Source organism: Carcharodon carcharias, chromosome 8 (genome assembly GCF_017639515.1).
Source record: "Carcharodon carcharias isolate sCarCar2 chromosome 8, sCarCar2.pri, whole genome shotgun sequence".
Classification (NCBI taxonomy): Eukaryota; Metazoa; Chordata; class Chondrichthyes; order Lamniformes; family Lamnidae; genus Carcharodon; species Carcharodon carcharias.
In genome coordinates, this window is record NC_054474.1 from 15,079,117 (window position 1) to 15,096,280 (window position 17,164).

Below are 17,164 nucleotides of genomic sequence, written 5' to 3' on the forward strand. Positions count from 1 at the left end.
AGGGGCTGTATGGCCTACTCCTACTTCTCATGTTCTTGTGTCCCACCCAGCAGCCAGTTCTAACACCCCAACCACTAGCTCAGGTTAAATCAGCTACCCCAGAGATTAGATACAGGTTCTGTCATATCTACATAGCTCAGCATTACTCCAGCAGTGCAATTAAACGGTGCAGCTTTGAGTTAATTAACTAGGCAAAGTAAACCAATGCATTAGGGGAGGCCTTGTGGCGCAGTGGATAGCAACCCTACCTCTGGGTCAGAAGCTCTGGGTTCAAGTCCCACTCCAGGACTTGATGGCCACGGAAGGTGCGTTCATAACACGGCCGAACAGTTTTATTATTAGCCTGTAGATCCTTCCAATACATCTGATGGCAGGTGGTAAGAGCGGGAGGGTTTCCTGATCAGTAATACTGCTGAAGGTAACAGCAAACTACTGCAGTACTTTGCTGAGTAATTAATCCAGTGGAATTTTATGGACGCTAACATCCTATTAGGTCATGGTGGGAAGGAGGAGAAGGAAACCAGTGCATTACCAGTAGATGATGGCACTGACAGAGCCCTAGTGGCAGAAATTTAAGTTTCTGTGTACATTTAAATTCAGGTTTTGTAGCCCAATTATCAGCAATACTGCCACATAAATTATTTTTTTTTTTTACAGTGTGAGAAGCCTTGCCCTTTCTGAGTTAATCTCTCTCTGACCATTAAAGTTTCTTTGTTTTGTGCAGTAGAATTCAGCCGGTGCATTTTGCCTCAGCGTGTGACTCCGCACTCGAGCAGTAACTCGACAGACCAGAGTTCTGTGTCAGCCAGATCATCTGCTCCTGCACATGGCAAAGCTGTATATTTAAGGACCGAACAGCAGGAACACAATGAAAGCATTGAGCAAGGTACGAACCACAAACTGTTCTCCTTGGGATACTGCAAGATCTTTTCTTTTTAATCCATTCACAGATCGTGCATGTCAGTGGCAAGACCAGCATTTTTGCCCATTCCTAATTGCCCTTGAGAATGTGGAGGTGGGCCGCCTTCTTAAAACACAATGGAGCGTCTTGCTGAGCAATTTCAGAGGGCAGTTAAGAGTCAACCACATTGCTGTGGATCTGCAGTTGTGTATAGACAAGGCTGGATAAGGACAGCAGATTTCCTTCCATAAAAGATATTATAAACCGGTTGGGTTTACAATCCGGTAGTTTCATGTCCACCATTACTGAGATTCTTTACTCCAGATTTATTTAATTAATTCAATTCAAATTTGGTGGGATTTGAACTAGTGACTCTGGATTACTAGTCCATTTACATCACTGCTGTGCTACAGTACCTCACCTTCAGTGGATTGTTGTTATCAGAAACAATTTGACAGTGGATCCGCACAAGGATAGATGACAAATAAACTGGTCAGAGTGGGAGGTGGGAGGAGGTGAGACACCTGGAGGGTTGGGGAGGTTTAGGGATGGAATTCCAGAGCCTAGGGCCCAGGCAGCTGAAGGCACGGCCAGCAGTTAAAATCATGGCTGCATAAGAGCCCAGAATTGGAGAAACACGGAAATGTCAGAGGGTTGTAGGGCTAGGGATGGTTATGAAATAGGGTTCATGGAGGGATCTAAACCCAAGAATAAGAATTTTAAATTAAGAACTGCTGTAAAAGAGCATCAAGATCATCTGAAGTGATGTCATCAAGACATAAAAATGGTGAAATTGTAACTTAAGGTGAGTAGAAGATAAAATGAAAGGAAGAGATGGCGGATGTTGAACTCAGCAGCTGTCACAGTCTTCTAGTTCATTCTTGGGATGTGGACATTGTTGGCAAGGCTGGCATTTGTTGTCCTTGAGAAGGTGGTGGTGGATCTTCTGCTTGAATCACTGCACTCTGTGTGATGAATGTGTTTCCACAGTGCTGTTAAGTTGGGAACTTGCAAGATTTTAACTTGGCAATGATGAAGGATTGGCCAATAGGTTCCCAAGTCAGGTGGTTTATGAATCAGAGGAGTACTTGGCAGGTGGTAGTTTTCCCATACTCTGCTGCCCTTGCCCTTCTATATGAGCTTGGAAGGTGTTGTCGAAGGAACCTTGGCAAGGTACTGCAGTGTATCTTATAGCTGGTAAAAATGCTGCCAGTATGCACTGGTGTTGGAGGGAGTCATTGGCTAAAGTGGCAGGGTGGGCTGCTGATCAAGTGGATTGCTTTGTCCGGGATGTTATCGAGCTTCTTGAATGCTGGTGCAGCTACAACCATCCAAGCAAGGGGAGAGTATTACATCACAGCCCTGACTTGTGGTTTGTGGATTGTAAAAAGCATGTCTGTTCATGTAACTCTTAATAAAAGTTTTTGGCTCTGTACATAGACAAGGACTGCAGCCGTAGGTTATTCTTACTCTCCCCTGGATGCTGATTGGCCTGCTATGCATGGGAACATAGAAATATTTCTATCACAGAAGGAGGCCATTCGGCCCATCGTGTCTGTGCCCATCAAAAAAGAACAACCTGTCTAATCCCACCTCCCACTTCTTAGCCTGTAGTCCTGTAGGTTATGACACCTCAATGCATATCCAAGTTTTTTTTTTAAATGTGATGAGTCTTTCTGCCTCTAACATTCTTTCAGGCAGTGAGTGCCACCCCCTGGGTGAAAACATTCTCCTCAACTCTTCTAATTCTTCCACCAATTACTTGAAATTTATGCCCCCAGTTATTGACTTCTCTGTTAATGGAAATAAGTCCTTCCTGTTAAGTCCGTCATGGCACCTCATCTTCTATCATCTTTGGCTGTTATGACTGTGTTGATTAGTCAGTTTAAGGGGCGCACCTGTTGGTGAGTTTATTTGGTGGATGGTGCCTGGAACACAGAGGCACATAAGACATGTGGAGGACTGGAGCACGTGATGCTGTCCAGCTGCCGACAGTTCCTGGTAACCACGGCGGTAGGGGGGACGGATGGACAGAGAACAAAAACAGCGGCAGGTAAAGGGAGCCCAACGACAAATTTACCCTGGCTGGGGAGATCATTTCTTGTGAGGGATGGGATGGGATCGATGGAAAGGATAAGTATGGCGTGGGAGAGAGGGGGTGGCAAATGAATGTGATGATGGAATTGGTTAAGTGTGGCAAAATAGCAGGGACAGTTCTTTGATATAACTCATTATTTGAATGCTATTCTTTGTGCTATAAATTAAGATTCACTAGATTTGAATGAAAAAGTTTTAGAAAAGCCGTGAAGTGATTTAAAAGAATACATCAGTGCTGGTTCTAAAGAGGAAGGAGATGATAACACTCTATACCCCCCAGAGTTCCCACACAGTCTAACTCCAATGGGCCTGCCACCACACAAGCTTAGACTCAAGCAAGGAGCAGTTATAATGCTGCTACAAAACTTGAATCCTGAACAAGGACTTTGTCATGGAACAAGACTGATAGTCTAGAAGTTGCTTTCTTTCAGTAATAGATATTGAAATTATAACAGGCAGATTTCAAGGAAATAGTGTTTATTCCTGGGGTAATATTGAGCCCATCAAATGTAAACCTGTCTTTTCAACTCAGGACAAAATAGCTCCCAATTTGACTATAAACAAGTTACAAGGCCAAACTAGACAAAATTTGTATTTATATTCCTAGGCCTGTTTTTTACACATGGACAACTTTATGTAGCTTTTCCCAGAGTGAGATGTTTTGATACTATTAAAGTCTTTGAAACGATAACTAGAAAGCCTGTATTTCAGAAGAACTGTTGTATTAAAGATGCTGATGACTGCAAATGTTTTGCTGGCCTCTGCTCTTAATTTTACACGCCTCAATTAAATCTCCTCTCAGTTTCCTCTGTTCCAAAGTAAACAAATCCAGCCTATCCAATCGTTTCTCATAACCAAAATTCCTCATTCCTGGCAACAGCCTCAATATCACTTCTGTACCCTTTCTAGTGTGATCACATCCTTCCTGTAATGCACTGACCAGACCTGTACATGGTACTCTAGCTGCAGTCCTAACTAGCGTTTTATATAGTTCTAGCATAACCTTCCTGTATATCATTTGTGTTTAATTGTATGCATGTGGAAGGCATGATTTGGGGTTTCACCTAAGCACATATAAAGAAATACTCTCTGAAATTGCAGTCAGGTGAATTAGGAGGTATATACTTGTAATGTTTCACTCTGTAAATAAATGTAAAACTGAGTAAACATTGTCTCCAGTATCATCCTTGACTAGCTGGTTCTCTGGAATATAACCTCCTTGCTCTTATACACTAGGCCTCAACCAATAAAGGGAGGTAGCCCTTAAAGCATTCATTACGACCTTATCTACATGTGCTGCTGTCTTCAGGGATCTGTAGACATACGTTTCAAGGCCCTCTGTTCCTGTACACTTTTCAGAATGTTACCATTTATTGTGTATTCCCCTCCCTGTTTGCCTTCCCCAAATACATTGCCTCACACTTCTCCAGATTTAATTTTGTTTGCTACTTTTCTGCCTACCTGAGCAGTCCATTGATATCTTCCTGCAGCCTATAGCTATCTTCCTCAATATGAACCAGATGACCAATTTTGTATCACCTGCAAACTTCGTAATCATGGTACCTATATTTAAGTCCAGATCATTGGTATACACCATGAAAAGCAAGGGACCCACCACTGAGCTCTGCAGAACCCCACTGGAAATAGCCTCCCAGTCATAAAAAGATCCATTGACACTTTGCTTCCTAACGATTTTGGATCCAACCTGCTTCTTTCCCTTGGATCCCATGAGCTTTCAATTTACTGATCAGCCTCCCATGTGGGACCTTGCCAAAAGCCTTGCTAAAATCCACATAGACTACATCAAGTGAGTTACTGTCTCAAAAATGTAAATCAAGTTGGTCAGACACAAGCTTCGCTTAATAAATCCATGCTTACTGTCTTTTATTAATCCGTGCCTCTGTAAATATCGATTTATGCTGTTCCTCAGAATTTTTTCCAATCATTTGTCCACCACTGAGGTTAGGCTGACTGGTGTGTAATTAATCAGATTATCCCTTCCTCTTTAAACAATGGTACAACATTCGCAGTCCTCCAGCCACTACACCTGTAGCCAGAGAGGGGTGGAAAATTATGGTCAGAGCCTCCACAATTTTTGCCCTTGCTTCTCTTGGCAGCCTGGGATACATTTCATCTGGATGAAAGCGAAATACTGCGGATGCTGGAAATCTGAAATTAAAACAGAAAATACTGGAAAAACTCAGCCAATCTGGCAGCGTCTGTGGAGAGAGAAACAGAGTTAATGTTTCAAGTCTGTATGACTCTTCAGAGCTCGAAATGTTAACTCTGTTTTTCTCTCCACAGATGCTGCCAGACCTGCTGAGTTTTTTCCAGTATTTTCTATTCCTATTTTAATTTGGACCTAGGCTAAAAAAAATGTAATACAACAAAAACAAAAAATGCTGGAAAAATTCAGCAGGTCTGACAGCATCTGTGGAGGGAAAGACAGGGTTAACGTTTTCGAGTCCGGATGACTCTCCTTCAGAGCTCTGATCAGAGTAAAATTCTGGCCATTAACTCTGTTTCTCTCTCTCTCTCTCTCTCTCTCCACAGATGCTGCCAGACCTGCTGAGTTTTTCTAGCACTTTTCGTTGTTATTCCATAACTATATAACTCCTTATGAAAACAGACGCAAAATGTTCATTAAGAACCATGCTGGGATTTTATGGCCCCTCCTGCCCGGCAGGATATTACGATCCTGCCAAGCTGAATGGAGATTTAAATGACTCGCCACATCCGCTGAGGGAAAGACACACAGCGGTGGGGCCGTAAAATCCTGGCCCGTGTCTGTCACCTCCACATGCATGTTACCTTTTTGGTCTCTAATTGGTCCCACTCTTTCATTAATTATTCTCTTGCTCTTTAAGCATTTACAGAACCTTTTAGGAAGTCTACTCTATCCTTCATGACTGTGCCAGCATTTTCTGCTTTCATTCCACAAGTACCTTGTATGCCAGTAGGTTTCTAGTATGTTCATATATGTTCTTCTGTGTGTTGCAGATGAGTTGCTGCTTATAAAAGGTATACAATGCTCAGAATGTGGAAATAGCCAGCGAGGAGATCTCCAGGTAACCAGACTGTCCCTTCTCTCCACTGCAAAACTTAAGCGGGGAAATGTTGTTGTTTCAGGAGTGATTTTGTTCCATATTTAGCCCAAGTGCATTCCTGGGAGTGTATTGAGCCTTACTTTAAGAAGAATGAGTATGGCTTTGCTCTGTTGACTGTTAAACGCTGCTATCCTGTCTGTTTATAGAGAGAGGAACCCAATCCAGAAGAAGTTTTAAACCAAGCCACTTCCAACTTGAGGAGAGCTACAGAGTCCAGCATTTCTTCCATTTTAAACATTATTGGTAGGCAATTTTACTGATTAGAATCCCCTCCCTCCTGAGTTTGCTTACCTAATACATTTTGTACTGGATACCTCATCTGGATGACCATACCTAATGTCAGTACCCAATAGCACTGTGGGTGTACCTTCCTCACACAGACTGCAAGGGTTCAAGAAAGCAGACACCATCGTTTCAAGGCAGCTGAAGGATGACCAATAACCAGCATTTCCGGTGACACCCACATCCCACTGAGAATTTTAAAATGTCTGTCTAAGGAAAGAAGGTTGACTGGCCATTCAGCCAATGAAGGCATATGCAAACCAGATGCTCTTCTCACCTAATAACCAAGTCAAAATTGCTGTTTATACTTTGATAGAATGGAGGCATTAATTAAAATGTTCACTTTGATATACTTACTTTGACTCTATCTATGCTCCATTGATCTTTCTGTTTGTTAAATATCTCCCGAAACAGGGCTGGAAAACATAAAAGCCCAAGACTACCATATGGCATTCTCCTATTTCATGATAGCAGCCAACCAAGGCTATAGCAAGGCCCAGTACAATGTTGGAGTCTGCTATGAGCTGGGGAGAGGCACTGTCAAAGACAAGGAGAAGGTAGGAATCTGACAAAAAGAAAGAATGACTTGCATTTATTTACTGCCGTGTGTTCACTGCTATTCTGTTTGTTTTTCACCTTTCCCACAAGTACAGTATGCCTTGGGCCAGGAGGTTATAGATTTGAACCTCACTGCGAGACTTGAGCACATGATCGCGATGGAGATTCCAGCCCAGTACTGAGGGAGTGATGCATGCCAGTAGGCGCTTATTTTTCAGACAGACGCTAAATCAACCTGTAGTTGAGGTGGAAGTTAAAGATCCCACAGCATTGCTTGAAGAATACATGGTCAACATTCCTCACTCAAACAGATATGATAGCATAGTGGTTACACTGAACTGGGGTCAAATCCCACCACATCAACCCGAGAGGGAAACTTGTTGCTCTTACCCTGTTTCATTCATGGGATGTGGTTGCCAATGACAACGCCAGCTTTTATTGCCCAACCACATAGATCTGGAGTCACACATGGGCCAGACTGGATAAGAACAGTGAGTTTCCTTCCGTAAAGGACATTAATGAATCAAATAGGTTTTTAATGACAATCGGGTAGTTTCATTTGCAATATTACTGATACAGGTAGAGTACCCCAAAAACTGGATATTATTTTCCCGTTCTGCAGCAAACCTTGACCCCGTTCAACCCAGTGCTGATGTGGCAGAGGCAATTGAACTCACCCAAGAAGAACAAAAGATTCTTGCAGAATCCAATGAGATAGAATATTTAGCTATGTGTTGTACTTGGGATCAGGACATGCGTCTATTCTTGCTACAGTACAGGATACCTATGTTGAATTTTGATGCCATTAAGACCACCCACATAGAAACTTAAATTCAAACATTCAAACATTTGATTCCCAAAAGTCTTTAAGTACCATGGGCACTGGCTGTCGTCTTGCATCCGACCCAAGTCTGTTCAAAAAGAGTCATTAATGAGTACTGTGCAATCTTGCGTGAATAAAAATCAAATAGTTTTCAGGTACAACTACAGGGTATTTTTAACATCATTTCAGTTTGATTGATCTTTCCTTATTTTAAACAGGGTGCACCGATGTAGGGAAGTGGTGGAGGCATGAAAGAGCTATTAAATCCAATGTGTGAAAAGTGAATTAATATCAGCAGCAACAGGGCCATTAACCTAAAGTGCTTTGCAATCACACCAGTTGGTTTTCCCACGTCCCCTATTCACTGCATTAAGGTGTTCCAATTTAAATCGAGGCGTTCTGATTATTTTTCAAAATCCAGCACGGACTCGGCCCCCAGGTTGTTGGATTCCAGATACTCTACTTGTACTAGCTTTTTATTGCAGATTTATTTAATTACCTGACTTTAAATTGTCCAGCTGCCCGAAGGAGATACCTACTCACGTCTCCAGATTACTAGTCTAGCAACCTGGGCACAGTGCCGACCTTCCCATGACTACAAACACACAGCAATATGATTGACTCTTAGGCTTCTGAAATGGTCCAGCAAGCCACTCAGTTATCACCACCACCTTCTCAAGGGCAATTGGGGATGGGCAATAACTGCTTATGCCCATATCCTTTAAAGAATAATAAAAAGATCTTTTTTCTTAAAAAAAAAGGAAGTCTTTCATCTCATTGCTGTCTGTGTAGTATGCCTGTGCTTAAAGTGCCACACGTTTGCCTACTTAATGTGAGTATACTAGCACCACCTTTTCAAGGGAAGTTAGGAATGAGCAACAAATAGAGGCCTTGCCAGTGACGCGCACATCAGTGAAAGAATATAAAAAATATACAAGGAGTAACCCCATTTCCACAAACCACTTTACCCAGGTAGGACATAAAGTACTAAAATCCCCACCATGTGTTTTTGGTCTTTGTGTTTTAAATGTAGGGCAATGTCTCAGATGTTATGATATGGTAATCCAGTCCAATCCTATTCACTTTCCTCCCCTCCCAGGCTGCTTTGTATTACAGTAACGCTGCTGCCCTAGGACACAACATGGCCCAATTCCGCTGGGCCATGTACCTCTTGCACGTAAAACCAAGAAGAGAGACCAGAGATACCCAGGAAGCCATACAACAGTTGGAAAAGGCAGCCAAATCTGGAATCAAAGAGGCAAGAGATCATATTTCTTTGAAAAAAAAACATATGTTGCACATGTACAAAATAGTTCAGCCAAGTTGCTAAGATCCTTCAAGAGGGTTACATAAATTTGAGGAGTCACCTCTGTTTTCTGAGGAAACTCTTGGGGAGCATAAAAATCTGCTTAGACCTATTGTGCCAAATAGCCTGTGTCTGTGCTGTTAAACTTGTATGTAATTTTATTCTCTTGTCCCCATTCTCCTTTCCCAAAGGGACTGAGCCTGTATTGAACTGCAGCACTGTTTCACAAGTGGATGACTGTCGGCAAGACATCTGACTATTACCGTCGTGCCTAATCTTTAGTCATCTGACACTCCTAGCTCGAGATGCTGTGAAACGATCGTTCAACCTCCTCGCCTGCTGCCTTCCTCAGAGAGATCCCTCCTACTACACACACAAAAAAAAATCTAGATCGGCACTCCCGGTCCAGCACTGAGCGAGGTGCTACACTGTCAGGGGTGCCATCTCATCCAAAAGAAGTTAAACCAAGGTCCTCTCTGCCCCCTCAGGTGCATATAAAGATCCCATAACACTGTTTAAAGAATAGCAAGGGAGATATCCCCAGTGTGCTGACCTCAAGCAGCGTCACTTATAACAGATTATCTGGTCATTATTGCATTGCTGTTTGTGGATGCTTGCTGTGCACAAATTGTCTGCCATGTTCCCTACAACAGTGACTGTATTTCAAAAGTATTAGATTGGCTTCAGCGTGCTTTTGGATGTCCTGAGGTTGTGAAAGGCGCTATAGAAATGAAAGTGTTCTCTTTCTGAAGTGCCTGAGAAAATAAGGCACAAAATGGAAGAAAAGGCTGGAAGGAGGGAGGTGGGGAAGAAATGATCTCTGTGAAAGTACTGTTCTGATATATAAAATACAATATGTCCCCTCATTGTTCCAGGCCCAAGCCTACCTCGGTGTACTCTTTACAAAAGAACCCCACCAAGATCTGCAGCGAGCTGCCAGGTACCTGACAATGGCATCTGAAAGTGGGGTAAGATACTCTGTGCTTTTAATGCAGTGTAGAGGATTAAGGGGTGACCTATTTGAGATGGGCTGAATGGCCTCCTGAAGTTCTGGCTCATCTATCAGAAAATGTCTACATTAACCACCCCCCCTCCCCCCACCATTACAGTGCACTCAGACTCTCAAATGATGACCAGCAAAGCCATTGCATAGACTACATCCCAGATACACTCCAAACCCTCAGCGAAGACAGCAAAAGTACCTCAGAATTATTACAGTGCAGAAGGAGGTCATTTGGCCCATCATGATTGCATCAGCTCTCCGAATGAGAAATTCACTTAGTGACATTGCCCCACCCTGTACTGTATTCCTCCTGTTCTGACCTGGTGTGGAAGGCTTCGTATGATTGAGTGTTTAAGATGATTAAAGTGTTTGGTCGTTTCTATCTACACTATTTGCCCTGATGAAGCAACACAGAACAAGAAGCCTTAACCTTAAAATTAGAGCTGGGCCATTCGGCAATTGCCAGGAAACGCTGCTTCACACAAAGGTTAGTTGAATTCCAGAGATTTTAGGGCTTTGGCAGACTGAAGGCACAGCCATTACTGGCGGGACGAAGGGAGTGGGAGATGGTCAAGAGTTGGAGATTATAGAAAACAATCCTAGGAATGTATTTGATCCTTAGTACTACACTCATGTTCCTACCCACTGAAGCAGTGAGGGCCCAACTTCTTAATATTGGTTCCAAATTTCTGATAAAGATTCCATGCTAACTTAGCTCCATGACAAATTTTGTGTTTGACAACCGCAGCTGAGATTTGGAGTATAAGAGTTGTTATTTGTCCTTGCAGGATTCTGCAAGTCAATATCATCTGGGGATTTGTTACCAGAAGGGCTGGGGAGTGAAGAAGGACTTTCAGAGAGTTGTGGAGCTCTACCAGAAGGCTGCAGCCCATGGACACGCTGATGCGCAGTGTGCTCTGGGAATGTTCCACCAGCAAGGACTGGGAGGTACTGGACTATCATAGAAACATAGAAAATAGGAGCAGGAGTAGGCCAATTGTTATGATCATGGCTGATCAGAGGAGGGTTTAAACCTTGATAGAGTTAAAGAGGGGAGCCAGGCTCCCAGCAAATCAGAAATCATGGGAGAAAACAAGACCTGAGTCTACATGTTTCCAATCCTCCAACACTAACATCCTTCACTTAGCTGAACACAAAAGTCATCCCATCCCTTTACAGTATTTTAACGTTATTTACCGTTAATTGTCAATCCTGTTATTTTTGACATTGCTTGCCTTAAATTATAATGTTGCAAGCAGTATTCTGAAGGAGTGAATCTCCTGCTAATACTGCCAGTCACCTTTAATCTATTTTCTCTGGTTGCTGACCCTCCTGCCACTGGAAAGAGTTATTCCTTATTTACTTTGTTAAAATGCTCATAGTTTTCAACATCTCTCTTAAATCTCCCCTTAGCCTTTACTGCTTGGAGGAGGATAGTGCCAGCTTTACCTACATAGTAAGATCTGGGAATAACTTACAGTTATCCTTTTCCCTTTGCTTTTGCACCTGCCTGTGTCTCTCACAGTGTCAGCCATGGGAAACAGGGGAGATAGTGGTGAAGTGTTAATGTCACTGCACCAATAATCCAGAGATCCAGGTTAATGTTCTAGGGGTATGGGCTCAAATCCCACCATGGCAATTAATTTTTTTTTAAGAAGTCTGGAATTGGTGATGGTGACCATGAAGCTATCGCCAATTCTGATTAAAACCCATCTGGTTTCGTTCAGTAATGCCCTGTAGGGAAGGAAATCTGCCGTCCTGACTTGATCTGGCCTACATGTGACTCCAGGCCCATAGTAATATGGCTGACTCTTAACTGCCCTCTGAAATAGCCTAGCAAACCGCTCAGTTCAAAGGCAATTAGGGATGGGCAACAAATGCTGACCTTGTCAGTGACACCTACAACCCGTCAAAGAATGATAAAAACCCATGGCCCAGTGATAGCGTTCTGGATTGCCAGCCCCAAACCAGCTTCCGTGCAGGATTGATGGATTGGTGAATGAACAGTACAGCAAGCAGTCCCCTTCCACCAGAGCAGACTAACCAAGCAATCTCTTGTTTCGCTTTCAGGCCTCCCGGTGAGCTTAACGAAAGCAATCAAGTGGTATCAGAGGGCAGCCCTCTTGGGCAGTGCCGAGGCTGTGCGCAACCTGCAGCTCTTGATAAAAGACCTTCAAATCAAAGGTAAATGAAAAGGATATCAGTAAGATTGAGAGAGTGCAGAGAAGATTTACTAGGGTGTTGTCGGGTCTTAAGGAGTTGAGTTACAGGGAAAGATTAAACAGGTTAGGACTTCATTCCTTGGAGCGTAGAAGAATGAGGGGAGATTTGATAGAAGTTTACAAAATTATGAGGGGTATAGACAGAGTACATGCGAGTAGGCTCTTTCCACTTAGATTAGGAGAGATAAACACGAGAGGACATGGCTTTAGGGTGAAAGGGGAAAGGTTTAGGGGGAACATTAGAGGGAACTTTTTCACTCAGAGTGGTGAGAGTGTGGAACGAGCTACCATCTGACATGATAAATGTAGGCTCACTCTTAAGTTTTAAGAATAAATTAGATAGGTACATGGATGGGAGAGGTCTGGAGGGTTGTGGACTGGGTGCAGGTCAATGGGACTAGCGGAATAATATTTCGGCACAGACTACAAGGGCCGATGGCCTGTTTTCTGTGCTGTAGTGTTCTATGGTTCTATGAAAGATCTCTGAATCAAAGGCAAAGACCCATCAAATTCCAGCCAAAGATCTGGAGGTGGTGTTAACGCTTCCTGCACCAGGAAAGTTGCAGGTGCCAGCCTCAGGCTTCTGCAGAGTCAGGCTATTTAGCACCGAGAAGCTTGAAGTGTTAGGACGAGTGAGGAGAAGCAAAACGAACCAAATAGGAAGTAAAAGGATCAGTGAGGAAATACGCTATCAGGGATTTCTGTAATGATTGCAACCCATCTGTTTTCAACGCTATTGAGATTGTTTCCTGATGTGTTGGAGCAGTAGTGCTTACTGACGAGAGTGCATGCGCCAGGGCGAGGGAACTGAGTCTTGGTTCTTGGAAGGTTGAATTTGGGGAGGTAACTAAGCCAATACAAATTCAGGGAGTTGAGGAGAGATTGTTTTAGCTGCGATATTTATGTTCCTCAGCACACTATCTTCCGCTGCAGCAAATGTGGCAGAGAGTGCCATGCCAGTGTGGATATCCTGAGCCATACCAGGTGATGCTTAACACAGAGCTGCCCACCACGGCACAAACCATCGTCTTACAAAAAGGAAGGCTGCCAATGACAATGAATGATTTATGCAGTGTAATTGGCCCTCGACATTACTCATGAGTGTAGACCAGAAATGCACAACATCGGAAAGAGTGAGGTCGTTAATCAGGACCCAGATTGCAGCTGCAGGCTGATCTGCAGCATGTTTTTGGCATTTTTCTGATTTTAGTCCAGATTTCCAGCTTTACACAGTTTTCTCTCTCCAACTCTTCCCTTTCATTTCCTGTCTCTTTGCTCTCCAGCCTAGAACTCACCAGGATCTCTGTGTTCCTCCCAATTCTAGCTGTTTGCATTATTCCCAATTTTAATCGCTGCACCGTTGGCGGCCATGCCTGCAGCTGCTTAGGCCCTAAACCTTGGAATTCCCTTCCTAAGCATCCCCATCTCCCTACCACTCACCCTGTCTTAATTAAGACACTTGATAAAATCGACCTCTTTTATCAAGCTTTTGGCCACCTGTCCGAATGTGTCCTTATGTAACTCTGGCAGATTGTTTGGTAACACTCCTGTGAAGCTGCTGAGGACGTTTTGCTACATTAGGGGTGCTGTATAAATGCAAGTTGTTGTTGTGTGAAACCTTATGAAAAAGCACAGAGGTAATATAATACTGCAGATGCCAGAGTTCTGAAACAAAAACAGAAAATGCTAGAAATACTCAGCAGGTCAGACAGCAGCTGTGGAGAGAGAAATTGAGTTAACGTTTGAGGTTCTACTGAAGGATCTTCAACCTGAAATGTTCATTCTGTTTCCCTGTACAGTTGCTGCCTGACCTGCCGGATATTTCCAGAATTTTATGTTTTTATTATATTTAAAAAAGCAACAATTTGTTCTTAAATGGCACTTCTTTTTACCTAAAATTTACTGTTTTCAGTCCATGCTGGTGTTTATGCTCCACAGGAGCCTCCTCCCACCCCCCTCCTCATCTAACCGCATCAGCATACCCTTCTATTCCCCTCTCCCTCACATGTTTATCTACCTACTCTTAAATGTATCTTTGCTATTCACCGTAACCACTCCCTGTGGTAGTGGGTTCCACATTCTAATCACTCTCTAGAGTAAGGAAATTTCCCTAAAACATGGAAAGACATCCTGAGGCACTTTACAGTGGAAATGGAGGGGTGTCAGGGTCGGGTACAGATTAAGTGAGGGAGATTAGGTGAGGTAACAAGTCATGGTGACTAAAGGGAGGATTTTGAAGGAGCACAGAGAAATAGAGGGGCCAGGGGATTCCGAGAGACAGCAAGCAAGTAAAGGCTGAGGTGACTGAACTAGTTGTTAACTAGAATTATTATTTCTCCCCACCACCCCCCCCCCCCAGGAAATTTCAGCTTCTCGGGAGAGCATACTACCCTGAGGTCTGTGATGTCCTCCCCTTGTCTCCCTTCCCTGGGCACACCCAGACTGCCCATCCCTCAGCAACGCCCAAGTGAAGTCAAGGAAGACTGGGGAGGTTGCCACCTGCCAGCAGCTTCGACTCTACCGCACTCGTGGAGCACGGGCTCTCTCCATGCCTCACCGCTTAGCAATGGAAGCCTTGCCGCCAGGGCCGAGCTACTGGGATCGGTGGGCGTCACCTGCCTGAATCACCGCTCAGAACTCCCGCCCGGGCACCCCACGTTCCGCAGCAGCATCCCGGGCGTGGGCTGATTTGCATGAAAGGGGCCCTTGGATAGAAGCCGACACGTCACTCTGTGAATGGAGGGTTCCGATGCTGTGAGGATTATAATATACCTCACTGGCGCCAAATGGATACTCAGCTCGCCCGCCAGAGACTACACAGACTATCATTAAAGAAAAGACCGTGTTGGAGGGATTTCTGGAACAAACCTTTTCCATTCTGCCGTGCTCTGTGCCAATGGCTAAAAAACACCGACCCACAGACTGGCGCACACCTCACCACTGACAGGCAAAGCAGCTCTCTCCACAGAGAGTTACAGAGATTTGTTTAGTCCATCATGTCAGTGCCTGCTCTTTGCTAGCGCAATCTGAAAACTGATCCCGCTTGCCCTGTTCTCTTCTCCAGCCGCTCCCCAGGAGAGATATATTTATATATTAAATCTTCACATGATCTGGTGTCTCCGCTCTGAACCTGCAGATTCCCCACCCGCTCCCAGCCCCATCGATCTCTGGAATTCCCTCCCCCGCCCCAAGTAATGTTCCAATAATCTATTCAATAAGATCATGGCTGATCAGATTGTGGCCTTAACTCCACTTTCCTGTTTGCTCCCCATAACCTTTGACTCCCTTGTCAGTCAAAAATCTCCCTGACTCAGCCTTGAATAAGTTCAATGACCCAGCCTCTGGAGAAGTGAATCCCAAATGCTAATGACCCTCTGAGAGAAAAAAATTCCTCCTCTTCTCCGTCTCGAATATGGGGAGACCCCTTATTTTGAAACTGTGCCCCCTAATTCTAGATTCCCCCACAAGGGGCAACATCTTCTCTGCATCTACCCTTTCAAGCCCCCTCGGAATCTTAGAGTGAGATGAAATAGGGTGGGAGGCAGCATTTGTGAAGCACAAACACCGGCATGGATCTGTTGGGCTGAATGACCTGTTCCTGTACATTGAATGTAAACTTTCCTTGGTCAAATGGGCGATGACAATAATTAAACTGAGCTTTCTCCCTGCTTGCTGGGTGCACCTTTAATTTCAGAAGACGTCATCTGAACTTCCTTTAGGTCTCTTTCTTCCCATACACAGACAGTTTTAACATGCCACCCCTTTTTGTTCTCATCCTGTACATTGTGTGCAGCATTTACAGAAACACACTCCACACTCTGTCAAGCAAAAGACATCCCAGTATATGCTCTGCCAATGGTCCGTAGAACACCGTTTATTTTTTATTTAAACTCCATTTTTTGACTGGTTGAAAACCCAGTGAACCAGCTGACCCTGCCTGTATGCAATTAAACACCTACTGCCAAAATAGCGGCTATGGTTCTCTGTGCATCATGGCAATCCCAGCCAACCTTTGAACAACATTAAATGCATCACAACCCCTCTTACTGTTTTTAATACACCTCTCTTGCCCTCCCAGCTGTAAGGGGAATGGAATATAAAAGTAGGAAAGTTCTACAGGGCCTTGGTGAGACCACACCTAGAAAACTGGGCACAGTTTTGGTCTCCTTATTTGAAGAAGGATATAATTGCATTAGAAGCAGTTTGGAGAAGGTTCACTCAATTCATTCCTGGGATGAGGGGCTTATTTTATGAAGACAGGTTGAACAGGTTAGGCCATTACCCATTGTTGGAGTTTAGAAGAATGAGAGGTAATCTTATTGAAACATGCAAGATCTTGAGGGGAGTTGAAAGGGTGAATCCCAGGAGGATGTTTCCTCTTGTGGGGAATACTAGCACTAGGAGACACAGTTTAAGAATAAGAGGCCTTTTTAAGACAGAATGAGGAGAATTTTTTTTTTCTGAAGTTTGTTAGTATATGGAATTCTGTTCCCCAGAAAGCAGTGGAGGCTGGGTCACTGAATTTATTCAAGGCTGAGTTATATAGATTTTTGGTAGACAGGGGAGTCAAGGGTTATGGGGGCAGACAAGAAAGTGGAGTTGAGACCACAGTCAAATCTGCCGTGATTTTATCAAATGGCAGAGCAGGTTCAAAGGGCCGAATGGCCTATTCCTGCTCCTATGTTCCTACATTGACACTGAAGAGCTGATGTTCTGTACAGCCCTTGCATCGTGTCCCTCTGTTTCCCTGCGGCAGGAGGATCAGGTGTGGCAGTGCACTTGTTGGAAGATCCCATGCTGTAGCAAGAAGCTCAGTCAGTTCTCCAGTGTCTGGCCAGCATTCCTCCTGGAACCAGATGAAAGGC

At 43.9% G+C, this 17,164-nt stretch overlaps 1 protein-coding gene across 2 annotated transcripts in view; it reads left to right on the forward strand.

Annotated features, from left to right (window-relative positions):
* Nucleotides 1-15,565, forward strand: part of dele1 (DAP3 binding cell death enhancer 1) — a 31,479-nt gene extending 15,914 nt beyond the window's left edge. Inside the window, exons 5-13 of one of the 2 annotated variants that reach the window (XM_041193532.1) lie at nucleotides 725-886; nucleotides 5,999-6,066; nucleotides 6,252-6,348; nucleotides 6,802-6,944; nucleotides 8,868-9,026; nucleotides 9,950-10,042; nucleotides 10,866-11,025; nucleotides 12,148-12,261; nucleotides 14,659-15,565. In XM_041193532.1, the coding sequence (XP_041049466.1) occupies nucleotides 725-886; nucleotides 5,999-6,066; nucleotides 6,252-6,348; nucleotides 6,802-6,944; nucleotides 8,868-9,026; nucleotides 9,950-10,042; nucleotides 10,866-11,025; nucleotides 12,148-12,261; nucleotides 14,659-14,987 (1,325 nt within the window). In that variant the 3' untranslated portion in view covers nucleotides 14,988-15,565. The remainder of the gene's footprint in view (nucleotides 1-724; nucleotides 887-5,998; nucleotides 6,067-6,251; nucleotides 6,349-6,801; nucleotides 6,945-8,867; nucleotides 9,027-9,949; nucleotides 10,043-10,865; nucleotides 11,026-12,147; nucleotides 12,262-14,658) is intronic. The other variant, XM_041193533.1, reaches the window with a different exon arrangement.
* The last annotated feature ends 1,599 nt before the right edge of the window (nucleotides 15,566-17,164 follow it).